Source organism: Prionailurus bengalensis, chromosome D3 (assembly GCF_016509475.1).
Source record: "Prionailurus bengalensis isolate Pbe53 chromosome D3, Fcat_Pben_1.1_paternal_pri, whole genome shotgun sequence".
NCBI classification, from domain to species: Eukaryota; Metazoa; Chordata; class Mammalia; order Carnivora; family Felidae; genus Prionailurus; species Prionailurus bengalensis.
Genome location: NC_057356.1, coordinates 18690051 through 18716446, shown reverse-complemented (window position 1 = coordinate 18716446; position 26396 = coordinate 18690051). Strand labels below are relative to the sequence as shown.

The 26396-nt window shown below is 54.1% G+C and overlaps 1 protein-coding gene across 1 annotated transcript; it reads left to right on the top strand.

Moving 5' to 3' along the window:
• The first annotated feature begins 407 nt into the window (after positions 1-407).
• LOC122470357 (glycolipid transfer protein) lies at positions 408-23028 on the top strand. Its single transcript, XM_043557862.1, has 5 exons — positions 408-707; positions 16022-16080; positions 17098-17231; positions 19880-20030; positions 21864-23028. The coding sequence occupies exons 1-5, from the start codon at positions 605-607 to the stop codon at positions 22044-22046; spliced, it is 630 nt and encodes a 209-aa protein (XP_043413797.1). The 5' UTR covers positions 408-604; the 3' UTR covers positions 22047-23028.
• Positions 23029-26396: the final 3368 nt, after the last annotated feature.

Genomic DNA, 26396 nt, shown 5'->3' with positions numbered 1-26396 from the left:
TGTTGGAGGACAGACAGGCTCTGTTCTTGGAGAAACAGGTGTCCTCGGGGGCGCTGGCTGTGTTGGGCTGTAAAGTCGGGCTGGTAGGTGAGTGGAGTTGTGACCTGGGCAGCTCTACGCCCCCATCAGGCGAGGACCCGGCCCGAGCCGGTCCGCCCGGGTTGGGGGCGGAGGGGGAACACGCCGCCGGGGCCGCAGGGAACGCCCGCAGAAGGTTCACCTGGGAGCGGCTCACCTGGGCGGACCTAGACTGGAGAGTCCGCGCGCTTTCAGGCCGGACTGGCCGGCCCCGCCCCCTGACCAATGGCGGCGGGGAGGCGGGCGGCGACGGGCGCGGATTGGACGGGCGGGCGCGACGGCGGGCGCGGATTGGCGCGGGCGGGTGGGGGCGGGGCGGTGCGCCTGGGCGCTTAGGCGCTTGGCCTGCGGGCGGCGCTGAGCGCTCGGCTACGCGGGCGCGGCGAGGGCGGAAGTGGCGACGCTGGCGTCCCCTGAGTCTGCGGCGGGCGGCAGTGACGGCCCCAGCGCTGACGGCGGCGGCCCGGGGGGCGGCGTGGACGCCCGCGGCGCCGGCTGGGGCATCACCGCCGGCCTCGACCCCGAAATGGCGCTGCTGGCCGAGCACCTGCTGAAGCCGCTGCCCGCGGACAAGCAGATCGAGACGGGGCCCTTCCTCGAGGCGGTGTCCCACCTGCCGCCCTTCTTCGGTGAGCAGGGGTGAATGGGGGAGCCAGCCCGCAGCTCTTCTCCGGAGCGCTCCCAGATGCACCCGAACCCCCCTTCTCCCGAGCATCCTCCAGCCGTCCCTCTCCCGGACACTCCAGATCCTATTTCCCCAGGCACCCAAGACCCCCTTTCCTTACAGGCACCCCAGGTTCTCCCTCTCCCGGACACCCCCAGATCCTTCGTCTCCTCCAGACACTCCACTCCTTCATCTCCACCACCTCACACTCCACCGTTTCCTTAAGATGCCTACCCCCCTCCCGCCGCGCCAGTTCTCCACTTCCTTGGGCTCCCCCAGTCATCCCTCTCCCCCAGACACCCCTGACACTTCCAATCCTCCCATCTCCCCGAAAGCATCCCGCCCCTTCACCCCCAAATCCTGTATCCCTCATCCTATCATTCCCTTCTTGCTTTTCAGAATGGCTTTCAACTCCCTCCCCTTAACATAACCCTCCCATTCCATAAGCCCTCTCTTTTCCTTACATTCTCCAGCCTCCCCCTCGCAGGTGTGAACCCTTCTTTCCTCAGAATTCCCCCATTCCAGATCAAAGACACCCCACCCCTGCTCCAAGGGAGGAAGGATGAGGAGGGAGGTTTTGAAGAGGGATTCGCGAAACTCTGGCACCCCTTTCTAGGGGGAACCACCTAAAGTGTTTCCTCCATTTAGAACAGGGGTCAGGTCAGGGGAAGCTGCTTTGTGGGGTGACGTCAGACACAGAGTGCTTGGCATGGGCTCTGGAAGAAGACCCCTGCCTCATATGGCAGGTCCAGGAAGGCTGTGGGAGCATGAGGAAGGCAGTCGCTAAGCCAGTTTCAGAGCGTCCTTCCTCACCTCCCTGAGCCCGGCCCAGGCCCTGGATGGAAAATGGGAAATAGAAGACAATACCACCGGCCGCTGCCCTTTGCCTTTCGGGTCCTGGCTAAAGGTGCAACCTGACCCTTCCATGTGGGCCTGCCCTGCGCCTTGCCCTGCTCATTCACTCGGTGGCCTTGCAGGAAGATACCCGTCCCCAGGACAGAGTTCAGCTGTAACCCACAAACTGACAGAACCTTACCACCGACCTGGGGCTGAAGAGATCTGGCACACGGACAGCCACTCCCGTTACCCCTAAGTGGGTGGTCCCCATCTGTGAAATGGGTTTGCTGATTTCTCAGGCTAGCTGCGAGGGGGTAAATGTGTGTAAAGCTGTGAGGCCTTAAATGCCAAGTGGATCTTAGCTGCGGGGGGAGCGGTTATCGCATCAGTTCCTTGGTCCAGTTTTGGTTCCTTCACATAGTAGATGATTAATCAGGGTTTGAGTGAGTGCGGTCACCTGGTTCGTATGACCCTCAGACCTGGGTTAGCAACCCGAGAGCAGGGTCTTGGCCTTTTATGTCCGCAGCTGCACCCTCAGTACCCAGAGCAGTGCCTGGCACATAGTAGATGCTTAGTCCATCCTCATGGAGTGTCTGAAATGTTCTTATCGGTTATCTCAGTGTTGAAATAACACTGACTCTCCAGGCAGGGGCTCGGGAACTCACTGGCTTTGGCACTGAGGAACTTTTTATTTGCATGCCTCCCCCCACCCCCCACCACTTCTAGTTGTGTGAACATTGGCAGGACTCAGCCAGCTTGCCCTGGACAAGGATTCAGAATCTGTTTAAGCTAATGGTTCTCCACTGAGGGCGGTTTTGCCCCTCAGGGGACAGCTGGCAATGTCTAGAGCCATTTTTGTTTGTCACAGCTTGTGTGTGCGTGTGCGTGTGTGTGTGTGTGTGTGTGTGTGTTGGGCGGGGCTGGGGGGGTGGCGTGCAGGGAGGTGCTGCTGGCATTCAGTGGGTAGAGGCCAGGGATATGCCACAAAATACCCTACGATGCAGAGGACAACTTCACCACAAAGAATTGATCCAGCCCCAAATGTTTGCCTTGTCGAGGTGAGAAACCCCAAGTTAATCTCTTTATCTTCGGCAAAGGTGCCCGTACTACGGTTCTGCAGTTGGGGGCACCCTCACCAGATGCGATCATCTGGCTGCTTTTAGAGGAGAGGGGACGGTGGCCCCTGGAGCCAGCAGGGCCAGGATGCCAGGGCTGAAGAGCATCCCCTCCTCCCTTCCTCTGATCTCAAAGGACCCTTGTCTTTGCTGTGAGCCATGTGCCGTGGGGCAGCACATCTGTTGACAGAGGCCCCACTTATACAGACGCCTCCGTGGGTTGGCCCACACAGAATAATTCTTAGCCCTCTTAAAAAAAAATGTGATAATCCATTTTGAACCATTGTGCTTGTCTGGGAGAAGAGTTTCTCCTGAGGATTTCAGGTTTAGGAGGATGCTCCCCCCAGTGGCTTTTCTCTGGGACTCAGGGGTCCGTTGAGATCCACCGTGGGCTCTAACACAGGGGCTCTGTCTCATCTTGGGGGCGTGTGGTCACCTGGATGATCCGGGTGGCTTGCGTGTGTCTTCTTGAATGGGGCAGGTCTGGCTTAGTGGATGCAAGAAGTCTGAAATAGGTTGCAGCCACGCTTCCCTCTAAATCAGGGTCTCTCCACCATGGCACGGCTGACGGTTGAGGCAGGATCATGCTTTGTGGTGGGCGCCGTCGTGTGCATTTAGTGCCATCCCTGGCCTCTACCTACTCGATGCCAGTAACACCTCCCTCTCCCCAAGTTGGGACAACGACTTGTGCGAGGAGACAAAATCTGGTTTGAGAACCACTGTTCTTCATATAAATAGGGCAAAGGGCTGAAAGCTGTTTTGTTTTGCTTTAAATATTTATTTTTGAGAGAGCGCAGGTTACAGAGGATCCCAAGCAGGCTCCTCTCCGACAGCAGCGAGCCCGATGTGGGGCTCGAACTCACGAACTGCGAGATCATGATCTCTGAGCCGAAGTCGGGAGCTCGGCCGACTGAGCCACCCGGGCGCCCCAGAAAGCTGTGTTTTTAAAAAGTATTGAATGCTGTAAGGAAGATCTGTGTATCGAAGGAAAAACTTTGCAAGAAGAAATGATAAATAAAAATCTCCCTGTCATCTGTTGAGCACTTACGATGTGCTAGTACTCTAATCCTCTCAGAACCTTTTGAGGTCGGGTTTTTTGGTTTGCTTGTTTTTATTTTGAGAGCATCTCTGTTGACATTCCAAAATACTTTCCTATTGGACTCATTTTTGTCCGTCTTAAGGGAAAATGCATAAGTTGCTTTTTTCCGCCCACTGTATAGCATGACCATCTTCCCATGCCTGTCACCATTTGTCACAGCTGCTTAGAATTCCTTTGTTTGAATGTGGTCATCCTTTAATTAACCAGTCCCCTGCTGTGGGCCACCCACATCGCTTCTCTGTGGTCTGCTCTCGTAAACAACTCTCGTAAACAACGCTGCAGTGAACATCCTCGTATATGTTTCTTCGTGTGCTTCTTATATTATTTGTAATTTTTAGAAGTGAAATTGCTGGGTTGAAGGATGCAAAAGCTTTTAGAGCAATCACATTTCTTTCACTTTTGTCGGGTGTGGTTTGTGACAGAGTTGGTCACCCCGGGTGAATGCTGATTCCTCAGGCTGCGGGTCTGGTGTGGCTTAGAGCGTCCACATCTTGGGCTAGCCCTTCGTCCTTATCTCTGGCCTGAACCTCTGGCGTGGTACAGGCTTTACTATGTCCACTTAGAGTCCAGCCCCTTGTCTGGCTTCTTTCTCCATCTTGACCCAGTAATTGGATCTCATGTCTGAGTGATCAGCTTGCAACTGACTTCTGTGAGGCTTGCTCTCTCAGCTTTTAGGTCAATTATGCAGCAATGTTCTACAGTACTAACAATTAGAGGGCGGAGGCAGTGGGAGAGGGGGAGGGAGAGACAGGGATGTCATTTCATCTGGTCACTCCCTGCCCAGAAGCCTCGGTGGCTCCCTATTACCCCACCTTGAAATCTGTGTTGTAGCCTCTCTGGATGGCTTGCAGCCCCACAAGTGGTGCCATGCCATCACTTGCCTCTGCCCGGCACACCCCTTCTCCTCTCCAGCCTACCACCTTCCTTTGGCCTGGCTGGGCTCCGCTTATCCCTACGGGAAAGTCACCTCATCCGGAAAGTCTTTCCTGACTCCCTTAGACTACCACAGGACCTATCACATTCTGTGACTTTGAGCTATTTCAGCACCTGGCCCCAGGTGAGCTGGTGATATTTGCTGAGTGAATGCTTTTGGTTCCATTCCCATGTTTTGTTTTGTTTTTTTTTTTCTGGGTTCTTTCTAGAAGAAATTTTGCTTTTCTCTCTCTTTCTGAATTAAAATACATAACTCATGGAGTGCCTGGGTGGCTCAGTCAGTTAGGCAGCCAACTTCAGGTCAGGTCATGATCTCAGGGTTCGTGAGTTCGAGCCCCGCGTCGGGCTGTGTGCTGCCAGCTCAGAGCCTGGAGCCTGCTTCGGATTCTGTGTCTCCCTCTCTCTCTGCCCCTCCCCTGCCCCCGCTCTCTCTCTCAAAAATAAATATAAACATTAAAAGTTTTTTTAAATAGTAATAAATGAATAAATTTTAAAAAATACATAACTCATAAACCGTACCCATGGCAGACATGACATTATTAATCAGTCATGATACCGCTGTCTCCCTTCTAGTCTAGACACAGCCTTGGTGTTTTTCTCAACACGCTGTTCCAGGTCAGTCGGACGTGGTGCATGAAGTCACGCCTGTCTGTTCTCACTGTTTAGGGAGAAACTAAAGATGCAGAAGCGGAAGGGAATGATCTCCGTCTCTCAGTTCTTGACATCCACTTTCTGGGGATGATTTTTCTTCCTTCAGATCTCTTATGTAATTAAATGGATGTTCAGAGAATCAGGCCTTACAGGTATCTGGTGCTCATTAAATAGTCGTAGGGGAAACCCCAGAAAGAGTGATTTCCCATCCCTTTGGTTCAGTGCTTGCTCTATTTGGGGGGGGGGGGGGGGGGGGGGGACAGTGGCAGCCCAGAAGGACAGAATTATCTTCTTGTTATACAGCCAGAGAAACCGAGGCCCGAGAGGTTAGGTGACATGCTCAGGGTCACACAGCCAGGGGGTAACAAGTGGAGCCCAGCCACAGCTCAGGTCAAACCAGAACTCGGGCCTCAGGCCTCAGGATTCCTTATGCAGTGGTCTTGGCCATGTGCCGCTTGCTGTCCTGGCTTCCTGTCCGGCAGAGGAGAAACCCCCTTCCGCCCCGCGTGGAGCCACCTGCATGGCCACTAAAGAGTCCAGGGGGCACAGTTACGGGTTCAAGATGCCAGAACCGCAAACCAGATATGCAGCTTTCCTCCCGGGTGTTTGCCTCGTAATTGGCCCTCCAAGCTGGGCCCGCAACCCTTGCTCATTTGAATGCAAATTTGAATGACTGGGGTATAGAAGTCACCCAGTCATCCCAAACAGGTCAGCTTCTCCTGTAATTGGAACATGGCGTTAACCGCCTGGGAACCAGCCCCACTTAACACCCCTTGGCCTGGGAGTAAGAAGTTCCCCTTCTTTGAGGAACTTTATCTGCTTTATCTTCTTTGAGGAACTTTATCTGCCCCAGGGCAACAAGTACCTTCTGGGACTCAGGACCACCTATCAGATCTCTGCGGTGTTTTAAAGCTAATATCGCAAGAAACATGAGCAAGAAACTGGATTAAACCGTCTTACTATAGCAGGTTAGTTATCATTTTGGTTGAGTGTCTGTTGAAGGCTGGATCCTGCAGGGACCGGACATAGACTGTGTGCTTGTGAGGGACGCTTTTAGAGGAAACTGTGTCCCTGTGGGAGGAAGAGGCCAAAAATACACTTTCTGCAATAGGGTTTTGCCATTTTGAAATTGCCAGGAGACTCTTAGTGGCTGGTAGTGCCTTTGTAGGTAGTGGGTGGGGGTCCACTAGACTTGAGGAGCACCTACTGTGTGCCCGATGTCCTTCTGATGTGTCACGCTCATGATCTCACCTGGCCCAGGGAAGATCTGCGTGACCCCTGATGAAAGAGGCGCCGCTGACTCCCCTGTGTTAGCCGGTTGTGTCTGTAACAGCTGTGAGTTGGCTGCTTTTGAGGCTCAACCGGGAGAAGTCACTTTGAACTTGGGTCCGTTGTCTGCTGAAGGCCTTGCTCTGAAAATCATAGGTAGATGAATGGGAAGAAACACGGGCCCTGGCGGCAGGCCGAGCCCACGCGAGCTTGAGTCCTGGTTCCACAGCGCCAAGGCCGTGTCCACGCCTAAGTTCATCCCCTCTCTAGGCCTCCAGCCCCGACTGGGCTTGGCCTCCCAAGAAGGATGGAGGTGACCTTCCCAAATGATTTGGGTGCTCAGCGCCCAGAATCGCTCCATCTTTGCCCAGATAGGACGGGTGGCCTCAGGCCTTCAGACGCTGCCACACAACCCCTGGGAAAGAAACAAAGATTTCCAGAAAGAAGCTGTCTCTCCATCTGTGGGTCTGGTGACCGACGGCCAGGGCTTGGGGCCAGCCGCTGGTCTGAGACCGCTCCAGCACCCTCGTTTATAACATCCAAAGACCAGCGCGGAGCACAGACCACCGGTGCCCGCCTGCTTTGTCCTCCAGTGACTGCAAGTAGATCCTCCTCGTCCCCATGTTCAGAAAAGTCTGGCCCTGAGGTCAAGGACTGAAGTCTGGCTTCTGCTCCCGGAGGGACTCAAATGGAGAAGTGGGAGGGAAAGTGTCCACTCTGTCTCTTGCTAGCTCATCCAGGCCTGCCTCACCTCCAGCACAGGGCTGCTTGGAGGAACAGTGCCCCACTGCGAATCCCTCAGGGGCAGAGGTCGGGCCCTCCCGGGGCCCAGCAGTGCACCCAGCAGAGCAGAGTTGTCCAGAGGTGTCGACCTGAAAGGGAATGGGAAGAGCGAGTGACAGAGGGCTTTGTAAAATAGAGCGCACGACCCCGATCACAGCTAGCGTGACTCCTGTCTTGAGTGGCGCCCACGTGCCGAGCTTTGAACGAGCCTCTGTCTCATTTCTAAGCCTTCTAATGACCTTACGGATTCAGAAGGAGTAGCAAGCATTTTACAGAAGAAGAAACCGAGGTTCCGAGTGGGGAAGGGAGTTGACCAGGTCGGCACAGCTGGGAAGTGGTCCACGGGGCTGAGCAGTGGGCTGGCCCTGTGATAAGGGAGGGCAGCACTCAAAGACCCGGGGGGGTCTTACTCCGGGCAGAAGTAGCCCCGTTTCTGGCCCTTCCCCGCTGTTTGGGAGTGGGGGAGGGGAATGCTAGGAAATCCCCATCTGGCCAAGCAGCGCTGGTTTCAGTGAGCCACCCGGAGGGGCTCTGGTCTTAGGTTTCATTGTTTCAGTTTAAAAACCGCCTGGGTGGATGTTCACTCCTTTTGTTGCCTTCTTACAGTGTTACTTGTATCGGGGGCTTTTTTTTTTTTTTTTCTTTTTGGTTAGCGTGTTAACTGTATCTGAGCTTTTAAGTCATTACAGCTGATCCGCCCTCTCCAGGGTCCTATAAAAACCAGCCAGCTCACACTTTCCTGTGCTCGGAAGTGATTCATTTTCTGCCGTGCCGTTCCCCCAAGTTCCCTCACTCCACTCTCGTCTGAGAGCCCGTTTTTTTTTTAATGGTCTGGAGTACATTCGAAGTCCTTATTTTATGACAGGAGGTTTCCTGCTAATTGTATCCGTATCCATCAGTAGGCTCCACTTTCTCTCCTCCCTCCCTTACTCTCTTTCTTCTGTGATTTCTCAGTCATTGGGAGCCTTCTTCTCTGGATTTCCTCTCTGAAGAAAAGCTTTGTCTGTTGAGAAAGATGAAAATGATGTTATAAATAATAATAATAAGCATAAAGAATACTTTCTTTTTTCCTGAGCATTTACTAGGTGCCAGAGACCGTGTAAAGCCCTTTAAACAACACCTCATTTAAGCCTCCCAGCGACCCGATGAGGTGAGGTCCTGAGGTGGGGTCCGTTGTCGGCCTCATTTTTCAAATGAGGAAGCCGCGGCTCAGAGAGGTTAACTGATTTCTCCCAGGCCACACAGCAAGTAGAGAAAAATTAGTTTCCCAGCCACATCCCCACTTCAGGGGTGGCTTTTGTTGAAGGGGACAACTGTGGACAAAGGGAGTTGGCATGCCATAGGGGTGATTTTTAATTTATAACCAGTGTTTTGGATTGGTTTTCTTTTGTTTTTAAATATTTATTTTTGAGACAGTGGGGCGGGGCAGAGAGAGAGAGAGATGGAAGAACCACAGCGGGCTCTGCGCTGACAGCAGAGAGCCGGACACGGGGCTCAAGTCCACGACCCACGAGATCGTGACCTGAGCTGAAATCAAAGAGTCGGGCGCTTAACCCTCTGGGCCACCCGGGTGCCACAGGATTGTTTTGTCAACATCCTTTCCTCTTTAGACAGTAAAAAATTTAAAAACGACAATTCACACAACAATAAAACACCTTATCTCGAGAAGTCTTAGTTTTAGGAAGGTGGGCATTCTCAAAGCAGGCCTTAGTATAGACTGAGCCGTCACACACACACCCCATGCCTGTGGATTAATAAATGATTCACTTCCATGGGCTGTAATTTGAGTGCCTCCCATTATGGTCCTTGAAAACCCAGGACCTGTAAAGTTAATCTGCCCCGTATCTTTAACAACGGAACCTAATTATCCAGCTACTGAAAAAAAAAATTGAATTTGAAATAGAACCTTCATGGGGCGCCTGGGTGGCTCAGTCGGTTAAGCGTCCGACTTCAGCCAGGTCACGATCTCGCGGTCCAGGAGTTCGAGCCCTGCGTCAGGCTCTGTGCTGACGGCTCAGAGCCTGGAGCCTGCTTCGGATTCTGTGTCTCCCTCTCTCTCTGACCCTCCCCCGTTCATGCTCTGTCTCTCCCTATCTCAAAAATAAATAAAAACGTAAGAAAAAAAAATGAAATAGAACCTTCCTAAACGAGGCTCCTAGCATCAACGACACAGGCATCCTGTTCTTCCTTTTTGAAGTAAGTATTGGTTGGGGTCGAGGTTTCCATCCTGAGTCACACAGGCTGAAAGCAAAGCCTTGTGTCTAAGAAGAGGAGTGCTTTTTATTCCTCTGCCAAAATTATTCCTGAGATGGAATGAGAGGGGGGTCCAGGCAGGGCAGTTCAGTCGCCCCGTTGCCCAGTGTCCGGCAGGTGTCGTGGGGAAGCTTGCATATGTGTGCTGTGGTCATGCTCAGAGCGTTCGTAACAACTGTTGCTTTCCAACCACGTTGAAGCCGGAAAAAGCAGGAACGAGTCTGATTCTGGGTGACATATGGTGACTGATGGCTTGTGGGGCATTCTGCTCTCTGGGCAACCTCCTTCATCTGAACCATGGTGAATCCCAGGTAGGAGGTTGTCCAGCCAGAATCGTCCCAGAGGTCATGCACAAAATGCTTGACCTTGATGCTGACCCTCTTCGTTATTTGTTTCCCAAGTATCTAGCAGAATGAAAGCGCTACAGAGAAAGCAGGAGGGAGTGGTGCTCCTTGCCCGTCAAGAACAATTTCTTGTCGATTAGGCAACATGGTCCTGAAAACCTGAAAATGCCACGTAGAGCCATTTAGTGAAGGGTTCAGGGGGCCTGTGAGGTTACTGGCTCACACCTTTATCATAATTCCTATCATCGATGATGGCCCTATTTAGAAAACCGTGCGTGGCTTGGTATACGAAAGCAGGGACATTTGTGTTACATTTTGATGCGTTTCATCCAGAGTGGTTGAACTAGAGAAGGTTGGGGCATTCGTTACATTAGACAGCTAAAACATATTTCGCCGTTTTAATTTTATCTTCTTTTTATTGTCAAGGTAAGACATTTCGTTGTTGTTCTATGTTATGCCATTTTTCTATCAGGTTTGGCTGTTTCTTATTGATTTATCAGACCTCTTTACATATTAAGGATAATTATCTTTAGTCTATGGTTTGTTTCACAGACCAGCCCTCCGAGCATCAGTTTGTTGTTTGCCTGTGATTGGTGATGGGATATCTCCTCATGCCCCATGTAAGAGGTTTCTGGGTTTTGTAATCAGCTCTGTGGTATTTTCCTTATGCCTTCTGGATTGAGTTAGCATGCTTAGAAAAACCTTCCACACCAAACAGAAGTGGCCATTTGCCACATATTCCAGATAACCAAGGCTTATCTGTATTTAGAATCTGTGCCCATTAGGAGTGGTCCTATGGAGTAAGATGTTGGAGTTCTAGCTTATTCTTTCCTTTCCCCTTACTTTTTCTTTCTTCCTTTCTTTCTTTCTCTCTCTCTCTCCCTCTTTCTTTCTTTCTCTCTCTCCTTTCTTTCCCTTTCTCTCTCCTTTCCCCTTTCTCTTTCTTTCTTTCTCTCTCTTTCTCTCTCTCTTTCCCTTTCTCTTCTTTCTTTCTTTCTTTCTTTCTTTCTTTCTTTCTTTCTTTCACAGAGAAAGAAACTCTCACAACTTTCACAACTTCCTTTCTCCCTGGAGGTAAGATGAGGAACTAGGAAACCATCCAAACCCCCTCCCTCCCTTTTGGCAGAGGGCTTCTGGATGGCATTTTAAAGAGTCTGTTTGCTGACAACAATAAAAAACCAACTTGGAGGTATATCTGCAAAACTGGTAAAACAAGAAAGGTAATTTTGGGGCACGGCTACATTCTGTAGGAAAGGTAAGGCTGGGTAGTGTCACAGTCTGCCCAGAGCAGGGGCCAGCCTGAGTTTAAACTGTTCAAAAGGCCACCATGTGCTTGGCGATTAAAATCATCTTCTGGTTTTCCTGTCAGAGTACTCTCCTTTTTGGTGAGTTCACCTGGCTGGAAACATTCTAGAAAGAAAGGTGAGGGAGAAGTGGAACAGGCCTGGTTCCGTAATTACGTCTGAGTGCCTGGCTTCCTCTTTGTGACCCTAGGCAAGTCCCTTGGCTTTTCTGGGCCTGGCGGCCTTGGACGGCACCAAAGACAGACAAGCCCGGAACTTTCAGCAGGTCATGTTGAAGCAGGTTTCAGCCTCAACTGCACCTGCACACGGCACCTGTGGGCTGTGGACAGTGAGGGACCTGAGCCCGGCACGGTTAAGTCACTTGTCCAAAGTCACAGACCTGGGACCTGAACCCAGACCAGCAGACCTCAGAGCACCACACCGCCTCCTCCCTGCTCCCAGGTGCTCCAAAACTGACCCCGACGTGCGTGTCTGTGTGTGCACAGAGATGCCTCTCCTGCTGGAAGTGGACTCTGGGGTCAGCCTCCCCACCCCTCTCTCCTGGGGTCCGCCCACCCCCCCCCACCCCCCGCCGTCCCTCTCAGCTCCTCCTCCGCTCCCCGCTCCAGAAGTACACTTAGGCCCTGCATCCCTGCCCTCCCCGGTGGAGCAGAAGCTGTGTCCCTGCGTGGTGGCCACGGCACACAATAGCCACTGCTCCCAGGGCCCGGCTCCTGCTGACCACAGCGGCCTCGTGACCCGCATAGCGCACTGTCAGGAGAACGCAAAACAAAAAGCCTTTCTCCCTGCCACCGGGGCAGGACTGCTCAGAAACTGCACAAGAGCTCTTTTCAGAGCCGAGGAGGCCAGATAACATTTTTCTGCGTCTCTGAAATGCATGCTCAATGACCTGTGTCACTGGGACAGGCCGGTAAACCGCCCGTGCGTGGTTGGCAATGACTGGTTCCGGAGCCCCGGATCTGTACGTTCTCCCATGGAAGGTTCTCCTCGACTCGGCCCGTAGCGGGGAAAGCGATCACACACGGACTGAGCACTCAGTTGGCACGTATGATGCCTCCCCACGTCGCGCGGCCCCCCAGGGCCGGTCTTCCTACGTTCTCCTTTATCAGAGAAACTGGGGCCCCATCCCCTCCCCGTATTCTCCGCCATCTTGGTGGTACGGGTGCCTCTAGAACCATGCGTCGGGTCAATCGGCACCACCAGTGGGTGGATAGAAAGTGGGACTGGAGGGAAGTTTCCACCGTCGGGCCACTCATTCGTGCCACGCATGCTGGGCACAGGGGGCACAGGGCGGGGGGGAGGGGGGACCCAGGTGACCAGGTCCCTGCCCTCTCAGAGCTCAAGTCCAAGGGGGAGATGGGTGGTAAATAGAATGACACGTGGAACCACAAGCACCGTGAAATGGACTCGGAAAAAAAGTAAAAGGAAAAAATACGACTTTATGAGCAAAAAAAAACCCCACAAAAAACACAAGCCCTGACTTTTCCCCCAGCATGTTAAATGCGACAGTTTTTTTCCTAATTTTTAAATGTTTATTTATTTTTGAGAGAGAGAGACAGACAGACAGAGAGTGCAGGCAGGGAGGGGCAGAGAGAGAGGGAGACACAATCCAAAGCAGGCTCCAGGCTCTGCGCTGTCAGTACTCAGCCTGATGTGGGGCTCAAACCCACGGAACCGTGAGATTACGACCTGATCCAAAGTCGGACGCTTAACGCACTGAGCCACCCAGGTGCCCCGACAATTTTCAAACATAAGGTAAAATTGAAAGAATTTTACAGTGAATATTTGCACACCCACCACCTGCATTCTGCCATTAATATTTTACTGCACCTGTTTTTCCATCCATCAGTTCACCCTGTATCTTTGGACATTATGCATTTTTGGAGGATGAGGACACGAAGCCATCAGCCAGAGCTGAGGAGCAGTCAGTCCCCATGCAGCACATCCAGGGGACCCGCCTGGCCCCTGTGAGGGTCAGCATTGGTGACCCCTGGCTGCACAGTCAAGAGGGAACAGTCACTGTGACTGGCTTGCTTGCATTACTATTGAAGTCCAGAACGCCTCGTCCTTTGCGGCAGCCGGTAGTAACGTGCTCCAGGGTTAGCAAATGCCACGACCGTCCCTGCTGGATGAAGTCAGTGGTGCGTCAGGCAAGACGAAAGATTGGGATGGGGTAGTTTGGGAGGCCCGAGTGCTCAGGATTAAGTGGGGCAGGCCGTCTGGACCCCCAGCCCAGCACCCGGGAGCCGCACCTGCACGGCCCCGTGGAAGGAGGTCTGGCCCCACAGGCACGGGAGAGAAGCCCAGTGGATGACAGAAGGCTGGCCAGTCAGCCGGAGGATTCTGTGCCTGAAGCCTGCCCTGGGCCTGACGAGGGGCCTCAAGAAGGCAGAGGATAGAGGGATGTGGGTACAGGCCAAGCGTGTTCCCGTTGGGCAGAGATTCCTCAGGGCCCGTGGCTTCTGAGCACAGCTGGCTGACGTTTGCAGGACCACGGAGCTTGAAGTCGCGAACATGGTCAAAATCCATCTTATTGAGTGTTCGTGCACCGGGCACTCTGCTAAATGCGTCCGGTACATGTTTTTTTAATTCTTGTGACAGTCCTTTGAATTAAGTACTATTACTGCCCCATTTGACATGAGAGGAAACCGAGGCACCCAGGCGAGGAGACTTGCTCAACTGGGGTGTGGCCGGGGCAGGATTCAAACAAACCCCATCTGTCTGGATGCCTTCCCCACTTTCTTTCCGCTGGCTTCTGGGGTATTTCATTTATAGTGTCTAAAGCCGTTTCCCCAATGCACCTCTTTTAACAGCTGTGCTTGGACTGTTCCAGATGGCTGGCCAGGTGTGCCGGGTCACCTTGGGTGGAATTCAGTCTGCAGCTGCCCCTCCCCCAAGCCTCCGCTCCCGTGCGGCCAAGGTGGCGTGCCTGACCTGCCGGGCGAGGAGAGTCTGGCATGTCCCTCCCGTGGGTACCCACGGCGGCCTGCTCGGGCGTCTGTGTCCCCGGGGCCCTGTGGTCTCTGGACACAGCAACGAGGGGGAAGAATGTGTTGGGGGAGCACAGCTGGCTTCAGGCTCTGAGGGTGAGGGTCGCGCTGAACCTGCTCACGAGGGAACCAGCCGTTCCCTGCGTGTTTCCTCCACGCCAAGCCCTCAGCAAGGGGCTCTGACCCGTGGGGTGTCTCAGGTCCTCACGACAGTGCCGGACGGTCACAAAGGAGGGAAAGGAGGGGGGCAGGCTGCTCAGAGTCCCAGGCCCCGCCCATTTCGAGGTCTGCCTTTCATCGACCCAAAGGTGTCACTGGCGGGGCGCCTGGGTGGCTCAGTTGGTTAAGCGTCCAACTCTTGGTTTCTGCTCAGGTCACGGTCTCATCGTTCGTGAGTTTGAACCCGGAGTCTGGCTCTGTGCTGGCATAGTGCAGCCTGCTTGGAATTCTCTCTCTCTCTTCTTCTCTCGCTGCCCCTCCCCCACCCGTGCTCTCCCTCTCGCTCGCTCTCAAAATAAATAAACTTCAAAAACAAAGACAAAAAACAGTGTCGCCAGTAACACCAAGAAGGGAAAACCCCCTCCAATTAAGAACATTCCGATTCCAGACCTAAACAAAACGTGTGCCTTGGAGGTGGGTTCTTTCAAGTCCTGCCCGCGGCATCTCTGATCGGTCCTGCTGCCCCACTGGGTAGATGGGAAGGCTGAGGCCAGTGCCTGCAGAGCAGGGTGGAGGTTGAGCCCGCGTCCCTCACTCTGTGTTAAGTGACTGGGACCCCATTGCTGACGTGTTCTCCCGGGCTCTGAGCCTGGGTCTCCGAACCGTGGAGCCTCTGCGTCGCCAGTTTTTCTTTCTTACAGGCTGGTGAATGAGAAGGTCATTAAAAAAAATGTTTTTTAATGTTTATTATTTATTTTTGAGAGAGAGAGAGACAGAGCATGAGCAGGGGAGGGGCAGAGAGAGAGGGAGACACAGATTCGGGAGCAGGCTCCCGGCTCTGAGCTGTCAGCACAGAACCCGATGCGGGGCTCAAATCCATGAAACGCGAGAAGTCGGACCCTTAACCGACTGAGCCACCCAGGCGCCCGAGAAGGTCATTTTTAATAAATCTGGCCCTTCTGCCTCATAAGATTCCTCAGACTGCCTCCTGGCCAGCTGGTCTATTAGCAGTGATCCGCCTTGTTGGCCAAGAGGGGTTTCTCAGAACATTATTTCTGCAAGGTCCTGTATACAGCTGTGCTGATCAATATGGTAGCCACCGGCCACGTGTGCTATTTACATTTCAATGAAAGTCACGTAAAATTACAAATTCAGTTCCTCAGTCACACCACATTTCAAGTGCTCGGTAGCCACATGGGGTCTATATTAATGCAGATATAGAACATTTCCATCACTGCAGAAAGTTCTGGGCAGTGCTGTGCAAGAACAAAGGGCGCTGTGGATAAAAGGATTTGCCCCCTAGATATTCCAGTTGGATTTTAAAGGCTCTGACAAGTCCTGCAACAAGAAACTGGTCTCAGCTGGAGCCCACCGCTCCAAATTAACTCGCCCACAAGCCTTCTTACCACCTATAAACAGCTCTGCTCGTCCCTAAACACACCCAGTGAACTGCCTTCCGGTTCCCAAGCGTCTGTGGCCTATGGAGTTCCTGAATCTCCTCCTTGTTGGGAATCTGAATCTCTCTTCTGGTTTTGTCCCCAGATTGCCTCGGGTCCCCAGTGTTTACTCCCATCAAGGCAGACATAAGTGGCAACATCACGGTATGTACTTGGCCCAGCAGCCACAGCCCGGAACCTCCACTGGGACTGTGAACCTGCATTAGTCACCAGTGCCCTGCTCCTGGCCGCAGGCTCCCCAGGTTGAGGAACAGGAAGGAGACGTGGAAAACAGGCTTGGCCCCCAGGTCATCTGGCCCAGGGCTCTTGGTGCTCCTTTGAAATCATATACCCCGCAGTCACAGCCTGACGGGGATGACCGTCTGAAGGGTTGACCTGGGAAGGAACCTCCTGGTTCTTGTATCCACCCCGACCAAATAAGAAGTAAACTCCAAAGTCCACGGGTGCATTGGCTCAGCCCTTCCCCCCTCCCCATTCCTGGGTCATCCCCTGGACTGCCGTCACCCAGCCACTGCCCTTCTCCCCGTGAGGATCCATGTACGGCCTGCCCTGCAGCTTGGCCACGCTGGATTGTCTCATTTTGTCAGCCCAGCAGTCATTATCCCCATTTTATAGACGAGGAAGCCGGGGCTCAGCGGGGTGGAAGGGCTCACCTAAGGTCACACAGCAAGGAAGGAGCGGAGGTGGGATTCAGATCCAAAGTGCCTGGCTCCGATTCAGGAGCCTTGTTCCCGGACATCTTTGAATCCCAAAGCGACCGTCCACTTCCGATGCTCAGGGTCTGAGGCGCCATCGATCGTGGTTGGAGAGCATGGACCCTGGAACCGGTCTATGGCGGATCCCGCTGCCCGCTATCCCTTCCCCTGTCTGAGCCTCGCTTTCCCCACTGCAAAGGGGGATCATGACAGCAACATCAGGATCACTGGGAGGATCCAGTAGAGCAGCGCCCATAAAGGGCTTTGCCAACCCTCCCGGCTCACGGAAGGTGCTCGGTAAACGTGAACAGTCGTGGTAGTTGCTGTCATGTAGTTACTGGCACAAGCCCCTGCTGCTGGTGCTGGCGCGGGTGGGAAGGAGAGGGGTGCTCCCCGACCAGGCGTGGGGGCCGTCCGTCCGTGGGGACGGCCTTTCCAAGGGAGAACCCCGTGTGCTCTGTTTCAGAAAATCAAAGCCGTGTACGACAGCAACCCGGCCAAATTCCGGACCCTGCAGAACATCCTGGAGGTGGAGAAGGAAATGTACGGAGCAGAGTGGCCCAAAGTGGGAGCCACGCTGGCACTGATGTGGCTGAAAAGGTGATGGGCTTGGGGGGCAGGGCGTGTGTGGCCGTGCAGCCCCGGGGGCCCTGCTCTGCAGACTAGGAGTGTCCAACCCTACCGTTGCCCTCCGAGGCCACCCCCGTTCCTTTCACGTGTGTGAAATGCTGAGAAAAAGTGCCCAAAGGGCCAAGGCCCCCCTGCTGGTGATGCTCCCTTGTTCCAGTCCCATCAGAAGCATAGCAAGTGAGTGCCTACTCTAGACGTCGTTCTAATCGTTTTTTACGCCTGATCGTATTTCATGTGCTGTGAGTTAGGTGTGGTGATCATTCCCATCTCACAGGGGAGGCCACTGGGGCTCTGGAGGCCAAATAATGTGCCCAGGTCACAGGGTCAGAGCTGGACCCCAATGGCCAAGCATAGTTGTGCAGGTTGTACACTGCACAAAGGTGTCCTATCTAGGGCTGGTTGCATCATGCACGTGCCAGGTTTGACTTTATGAGAGCTTCTTGACAGAAATATAGCGTCTTGAGGAGAAGGCACTCTCTCTGATTTGCACAGAATTGTCCCATGGGCTGGGCTGGAGGCAGGGTACCCTGATAGGGGATTTGAACCCAGACAGTCTTACCCCAAACTTGAGAACGCTCATAATCACTATATATATGTATGTATATCATCCTTCCAGCAGATACTTGACCCCACATCCAGTTGTTCTCATCTCACAGATAAGACCACCGAGGCTCAGAGAGCCCGGGCAGCTGGCTGGCTGAGCTCACACATCTCTCTACCAGCCACAGAATTCTCCTTTAGCTGTGTAGACACCACTGGCAGCTACCATGAAGCCAGGCACATACTCCACCCCACGGATGTTCCTAGTGTTGCCCTCTCTTGGGCCTGGAGTCAGAAAGGGTGCTCCTCCCCTGTGTCTCTCCCCAGCCCCAGCCGGCCACCTCTCCCCACCACATACTTCTTCGGTGAAATGGAACAGAGAGAGTCTGCCGCCTGGAGGGCGCAGCCGAGGACTTCGTCAGGGGGGTGGGTGGGCTGCAGTTAACGCCCTCACAGCATGTTTTAGGGACCACCCCCACCCACTTTTGTCTCTCGGTGAGAGACTCACAGGCCTGGGTGAGGCCTGCTCCCTGGTTCATCCATCGGCAAGTTCTGCCGGTTTCTTAGGAGGAGCAAGGCAGATGGTGATGTTCAGCTCAGTTAGATTGTTCGTGTCCCGATCAGACACGGGCAGAGCCGGGTGACTGGGAGGGCGGGTGAAGGGAGACACCAACTGGCTGAGCACGTAATAAGCACCTGCTGTGTGCTGGGCCTGTGGGATGCCGCATCGAACAAGTGGGGTCCCTCTTCAGATTCCACAGCCTGAGTAGGGTATCTGGCTGTGGGTGCATCCTGACAGCAGGGTAGCAGTGCCTGGAGCAGAGAGAGGTCAGGGAGGGCTTCCTGGAGGAGAGGTGCCAGGCAGAGTCTCTGGGACTGAGCAGGAGGGTCCCAGGAGGACGAGGCCTTGGAGAGGTGGGAGGGCAGGAGAGGCCTCGTGCCTGCTGGTCTGGGAGGGTCTGGTCTCACAGGTTCTGGATGTGAGGCAGGAGCAGGGAGGGACCAGGCGGGATTGGACAGAGGTGAGTCTCAGCCTGATCGGGGTGCTGGGGAGCCACCGAGGGCCATGAAGGTGTTCAGCCACAGGGTCAGATGGTACCCCATCCCGGCTGCTGGGTAGAGGGCGGTCATTAGGGCTGTGGGGAGGCAGGGGCTCAGCAGAGGTGGCTGAGCAGGACGGGGCTGGGATTGTCCCCTGGGCTCAGTCCCACAGCCCAGGCTGATCCCTGATGGTTAAGGGCTCTGATTCAGGTATGGAGGACTTCCCTTTACCTCACAGGTGACAAAGAGACCCTTTAGTCCCAGTGCTCCTGCCCCTAGAAGCCTCCCCTCATCCCCCGCCAGCCTGATCCCCACCTCTCTGCAGGGAAGGAACAGAGCAGCTCATCCAGGGACTCTGGGGGGAGAGGGAAGGATGGGGAAGGAAGGAGTCGGGCTCCGGGGTCAGACAGTGGGGTTCGCATCCTGGCCTTTGCCTGAGCCTTTCAGGGGTGCCTCGATGTTCTCCTCTGTGAAACGGGCAGGTTGTGCCGAGCCTAGCCTCCTGGGGCCGAGGGAGCCGGAGATGAGATGCCGTGCGTTCAAGGACCTGGAGGAGGGGCTCAAGCGGCCACGGAGGGTGTAGACAGTGGCTTGGGGCGGTGGTGGAGGCGGGGCGTCCAGGTACAAGGCGGGCTGGTCAGTGTGTCCACAGTCCGTGGTCCGCGAGCTGACGCGTGGCGGGGGCTGGCCGCGTGGACACAGAAGTGGGCAAGGCAGGCCCAGACCCTGCCTCGTAGACCTCGCAGCCCGGCGGGGAGCGCAGCCAGTGGCCAGCGGCAGATCTCCTCTGGACAAGGTGCTCGGGAGCCGCCGCGCTGAGCCAGCTGGTCACGTTACACGTAAGCGGGGTCGAAGCTACCACCTCAGGAGTGACCACCACCGGGAGCGTGTGTGCGCGTGCGTGTGTGTGCGCGTACCCGCGGCTCAGATTGGGCGCTCGGGTCCAAGTGCATCAGGGTCTGTGCAGGGGTGTGCCCGCGGCGTGGCGGGTCCGAGCGCACCCGGTCCTGAAGCGCCGTCTGTCTCCCGGGCCGCAGAGGCCTCCGCTTCATCCAGGTCTTCCTCCAGAGCATCTGCGACGGGGAGCGGGACGAGAATCACCCCAACCTCATCCGCGTCAACGCCACCAAGGCCTACGAGATGGCCCTCAAGAAGTACCACGGCTGGATCGTGCAGAAGATCTTCCAGGTGAGCTGGCCCCCCTCCTGCCACAGCTTAGCTTCGGCCCTGGGGGTCCTGGTTGGGCCCAGCTGGGCCTATTCGGGGTGAGGCTGGCTCACGCAGGGGCCCTGTCACGTGCGCTCGCCCAGCCCCATCTGTGGCCGTGGTGGGTGTTCCTAGAGCTGCTCCGTGCTGTTTCCGTTGAGTGTCCCGTGACGCCTGACCAGGGGGCTGTGGGAGCAACCCTGGCGGAGACTCTTGAAGACCGAGGGTCGCTGGCGGGCAGGCCTGTTTGGCCCCTTGGATTCTGCCCGGATCCTCACCCCGGGAAGGGAGGGGAAGAAGGGCTCCTGTACCCACCAGGGCATCTGCTAAAGAGACGCGGGTCCACAGGGCTCTTGGTGGCTTACGTTGGGGTGACATTGGCCAGGGTTTCTGGAAGTGGGGCTTCAGCACCAGCCTGGTTGCCTGGGGGCCCCCAGGATCGCCAGCTGAGAGGCCCATCTGGAAGATGTCAGGAGGTCCTTGGGGTGCCCCCCATGCTGTCTCTGGCTAACTCTCATCTCTTGGCCCCTCGTCTGGCCCAGCCTGTCCTGGCCACCCTCCCCTGCAGCCCATCCCCTGTCCCCTGAGAACCGGGGTCCAACAGGGTGGTCTCTTTCCCACAAGGCACAGGCTGGGACAGGAGCCAGTCTGGGTACAGGCAGGAAGAGCTGGGCCACCTCTGGCTGTCCCCCCTGGTGGGGCTGGGGGCAGGGCCCAGGTGGGTGCCATGAAGCCCTGCTCCCCCTCCCCCACGCTGTGTTGCCCCCTGCAAAGTCCTTGCAACCCACACCTGAGTGATAACAGCATGTCCTGTGTGCCTGGCCCAGGGCGGGCTGCCCACACATTCTACTCTTCACGAACGCACATCCTCACCTCCATTTCACAGATGAGGAATCTGGTGCTCAGAGAGGTTGGTTAATTATCTCGCTCAAGGTCACACAGTAAGATGCGGTTTGGGATTCCACCTCCCTGAGCCTCAGCATCGTCATCTTTCAAATGGGCGTAAACTAGGCCTCACCTCCAAGGGTTGTAGTAAAGATTAAAGGAGTTAATATGTACAAAGTGCTTGGTGCCTGGTTTACACTCAGTAAATCAAAGCTTTACTGCTGCTGTTCATATGGATGATTTTGTTATTTATACCCACCCCAGCCTGTCTAACTCCTAGCCTAAGCTTCTGACTCAGCTGCAACCTTTTCTTTCTGGCTCTGCAATTCTGCACGTTACCTGTTCTCTGTACTTTTCAAGTGTCAGGGGAGCCTTGAAATTTAGGGACATGTCGCCCCCACCCCCCCCCGAAGGAGAAAAGAGGCCCCCGTCCATGTCAGCAGCCCTCTCCCCTGGTCCGAAAGTGCGGTCTCTGAAGAAGCAGTCCACCTTCTCCAGAGCAGGGGACCCAGAGGGAAGCGGCTCGTCCATGCTGAGCACCTACTGTGTGCCTGGTGCCATGCTGAGTACTTTGCACAACCTCCTTGATCCTTACGAGAGCAACCTGATGCCCGTGGGTGCCATTATCATCCCGATTTTACAGATGAGGAAACTGAGGCTCAGAGAGGCTAAGTAACTTGCTCAAGGCTCACAGCTAGTCGGCGGCACAAGCTGGAATTTGACAGGTCTGTCTGTCCCTGAAGCTGGTGTCCTTCCTGCTGTCCCTCATGGGGGTAGAAGGGAACACACATCTCCCTCTTCCTTTCCCTTCCGACACCATGAGTAGCAGGGACCTCGGGGACACCCCCTCCCAGAACCCCACTGTGCCCCGCCTGGCGGCCCCTGCTGGTCCCCTAACTCTGTGCCCCCTCCCCTCTCGCCCGTCTCAAGGCAGCGCTCTACGCGGCACCCTACAAGTCTGACTTCCTGAAGGCGCTCTCCAAGGGGCAGAACGTGACAGAGGAAGAGTGCCTGGAGAAGGTCCGTCTCTTCCTGGTCAACTACACGGCCACCATCGACGTCATCTACGAGATGTACACCAAGATGAACGCCGAGCTCAACTACAAGGTGTAGGCACGCGCACCCCAGCAACCGGCTAACCCGAATCACTGTGAATCAAGCTGGCGGGCCGCCCGCACCAGCCCGCGTGCCCCCACCCCGGAGCGGCCCAGAGTCCGGCCGGGGTCTGCAGGGGCCGGGCGGCCCGGGTTTTTATTTTTAAGTCATTTTTGGGGGTTTATCCTCACGGAGCAATAAATAACGATCCTACTTCCGAATCTCCTTTGAATTTCACAACAGCACAGACTGACTTTATCCCTTCATTTCAGTGTGGGAAAGATCAATTAATGTTTCTAATCAAGTTCTAAGGTTTGTTTTTGTTTTTTTTCTCCCCCCACGCGGAGCATAACTCTGGGGGAACTGTGTGTCATACCCCTCCCTTGAAAAAGAAGCATGTGTCCTTAGGATCTGGCTGAATGATGTTTTGGGTATTTTAAGGACCATGAGGAGTTTGATCTGAAATTACACAGAGCCCCTGTTGTGGGATTTTTTTTTTTTTAAAGCAAACTGGCGTGTGTTCTCATGTGGTTTGCACAGCCCGACCTCACAACAGTCATTAAAGATACTGCTCTTTCTTACTGTCTTTTGCCAGACAGTTTTTTTATAGCCGAAACCAACCAGCAAGCCTTTGATGGCCACGGGGAGGGTTATTTTAAAGCTATCAGGCACAAATGAGTGGCCCTATGTGACTATATTTGCATTTTTCTGCATAGTTATTTTCTTCAGGGACAGCTTTTCCAACCTAAGAAACTACCTACTGTGTGAACTCTCTCAAGGGGGAGAGGATGAACCCTCCATCTACTGAGACCCAAGAAAAATGCCTCGCTGCCTTAACTGTCCTTCTTGGCGCTAAAAAGAGCTGTATTTTTTAAAGTGTTGGGGCGAACAGAGCAGCCCCAAAAGAATTGATGTGTGTTAAAAACCCACTGAGGAACAATTGGTGATTTTTATGCAGAGACTAAATGATCCTTAATAAACAAATCTCTATTTTGGAATCACCTTGGTGTGCTGGTTTTGGTTCTTGATCCCTTTCCCACCCCCCTGCTTCTGGATAAGAGGTTACAACTGGGGACCAGCCAGGGCCCTGCTTTCTGGCCTCCGTGGTTTACAAAAATAGAAGTGGTTGCCACATTGAGAAACTGGAGAAATTTCACACACAAATCTTGATTTCTAGCTTCTTTAGAAGAAAAATCAGACTGCGTGGCAGGAGCTGAGGAATAATTGCCCCCTTGGCTGGGTAGGACAAGTGGACAAATATATTCTCCATTTTACCCCAGTCCCTACCAATCCCTCTTGCCTCCCTAACCTGTGACCTGAAGTTATTCGCTTGCTCGTAGGCTGATGCTTTTTCTGATACTTGGGTTAAATGGAGAGGGGATCTTCGTTTTACTTCATTCCTGCTCCTACAGAGTTGGTAGTCTAGTGGGCGGGATGGGCCAGTAAATCAATAGGGATGATACAGAGTAGTCCGTGCCCAGAGGGTGCCTGGGGCCACAGATGAGGGGCCGCGTCCTGGGATGCCTCTTTTTTTAAAAAAAAAATTTTTTTTTAACGTTTATTTTTGAGACAGAGAGAGACAGAGCATGAACGGGGGAGGGGCTGAGAGAGAGGGAGACACAGAATCTGAAGTAGGCTCCAGGCTCTGAGCCATCAGCCCAGAGCCTGACGCGGGGCTCGAACTCACGGACTGCGAGATCGTGACCTGAGCTGAAGTCGGACGCTTAACCAACTGAGCCACCCAGGCGCCCCCTGGGATGCCTCTTAGAGAGTCATGCCTTGCCCTGAGCCTCCATGGAAGCGGTGGGGTGGGAAAGAGCCTGGCAGAGGAGGACGGGCAGGGGACGGATGCTCCAAGGCATGAGTGAGACACCCAGGGCAGGCTGTGTGTGTGTGAAATCATGTGATGAAGGGATATGAACGTGACCCTGAAAATTATGGAGCAAGGGTCCTTGTTCAATCAGCCAGGTAACCAGTTTGGAAGCCTGCCTCTCGCACGACCAAGGGATGGACGCCCGAACGGAGATTTCTACTGTCTGATTTCATTATGTTTTCCAGTGTTGCTGGGGGTAGGAATGCTACTGGGCTTTCCAAGCTCCAACTGCTTTTTAGGCTTTTTAATTCTGCCACAACTAAAAGGAATTCTGCGTCTTCGTTTTAGAAACAACCTTTCTAGGGGCGCCTGGGGGGCTCAGTCGATTAAGCGTCCAACTTCGGCTCAGGTGATGATCTCACAGTTCGTGGGTTTGAGCCCCATGTTGGGCTCTGTGCTGACAGCTCGGAGCCTGGAGCCTGCCCCTCCCCTGCTCACGCTCTGACTCTGTCTCTCAAAAATAAGCGTTAAAAAAATTAAAAAAACAGCCTTTCTTGGGGTGCTTGTCTGGTTCAGTTGGTAGAGCATGAGACTCTTTTTTTTTTAATTAAAAAAAATTTTTTTATTTATTTTTGAGACAGAGACAGAGCACGCGTGGGGGAGGGGTAGAGACAGAGAGGGAGACACAGAATCTGAAACAGCCTCCAGGCTCTGAGCTGTCAGCACAGAGCCCGACGCGGGGCTCAAACTCCTGGACCGCAAGATCATGACCTGAGCTGAAGTCGGACGCTTAACTGACTGAGCCACCCAGGCGCCCCCGAGCATGAGACTCTTGATCTTGGGGTCGTGTGTTCGAGCCCCACAGTGGGGATAGAAATTACTTTAGAAAAAGAGAGGCTTTTCTTCGTGTCTCTGACATAATACGATGGGACCGGGAAGGCATGTGTTTGTGGAAGGTCGGCATTTGCCCAGGCCAGCCTCCTTCACTCCTGGCACCTGCTGGGCCCCAGGGGGCACACTGGGTGCCCAGAGACAAAGCCAGCAGTGCATCCACGTCCTCCCATTTTGTTTTTGTCAAAGTGGGACTGATTTCTGCCCCGGGGCCAGGGAGGAAGGAACACACATTGAGCGCCTGCTGTGTACCCGGTCCACCCAGTACAAGTGGTTTACAGGCACCATTTCAGAACCCCCTGGGCTGGCATCAGGAGCCCCATCTGTCAGATGAGGAAACTGAACCCAGAGGACAGGGCAAGAGGACTTGGCCAGGGTGACCCGGCCAGTCACTGGGGTTTCACATCTGAATTTGTATCTCCCGTCGGCTGTGGCCACTTCTGCACCAGCTGACAGAGTCAGCCCGCCTCCCAGCACATCTTCCTGCCAGGACATCCCTCTGTGGGGAGTCCCTTATCTGACCCACGTTAACCTGACAGTGCCCAGAAACCTGGATGAGCCCAAAAGTTGGACAGAGGTTGACCGGTGTATTCACCTGTTGGTTCATTCTTCTAAACACAACAATAGTTCAAGCCCGTAATAAATATTTCAAACCCATCATAATACATCTATATTATAGACAAGGAACTGAAACCCATTTCTCCCTAAAAAAAAGCCTCGGTTTCCTTTTCTGTACCACAGGGGTCTTGCTAATACCCACCTCACAGGTTGTGAGGCTTAAATTGTTTTTAAAAAGCTTAATGCTTATTTTTGAGAGACACAGGGAGAGAGAGTGTGGGCAGGGCAGGGGCAGAAGAGAGAAGGAGACACAGAATCTGAAGCAGGCTCTAGGCTCCGAGCTGTCAGCACAGAGCCCCATGGGTGGCTGGAACTCAGGAACAGTGAGATCGTGACCTGAGCTGAAGTCTGACGCTTAACCAACTGAGCCACCCAGGCGCCCTACGGGTTGCGAGGTTTAAATGAAATGTTACTGGGGTGCCTGGGTGGCTCGGTCCGTTAAGCCACTGGCTCTTGGTTTCAGCTCAGGTCATGATCTCAAGGTTCAAGCCCCGTGTGGCCCTGCGCTGACAGCTGGGAGCCTAGGCGATTCTGTCTCTCTGCTCCTCCTCTGCTTGCGCACATGCTATCTCTCAAAATAAATAAATATACTTAAAAAATAACACAAATGTTACTATTTGCAAAGCAATTAGAAGTGTCTGAAGCATAGAAAGCTGTCTTAGTGTTAAATAAAACTGCAAAGATATATTTATGCGTTCGGGTGTATAGGATGATGTGATGGAGTAGGGAATCCTGGCTCTGTTACAGCTGAGTGGCCACAGACAAACCACTGCGGCTCTCTGAGCCTCAGTTTCCTCATCTGTACAAGGGGGATGTAATAGTCCCCAGCTCACTTGAGAGTCAATGAAACTGCCTGTTAGGGCGCTGGGCTGCGTGATCGTTCGGTGTTGGCCCGATTTTCGTTTACAGACAGTTACAGGAGAATAGAGGGGTCCTCCCTTCCTCGGGTTTGGTGGGTGGGTGGATGAGTTCCCCGGGTGTACCGCCCGCCCCCCCCACCTCCGCCCGCTTGGGGCCGCGCGCCTGCGCGCTGACTGCCTGCGGCT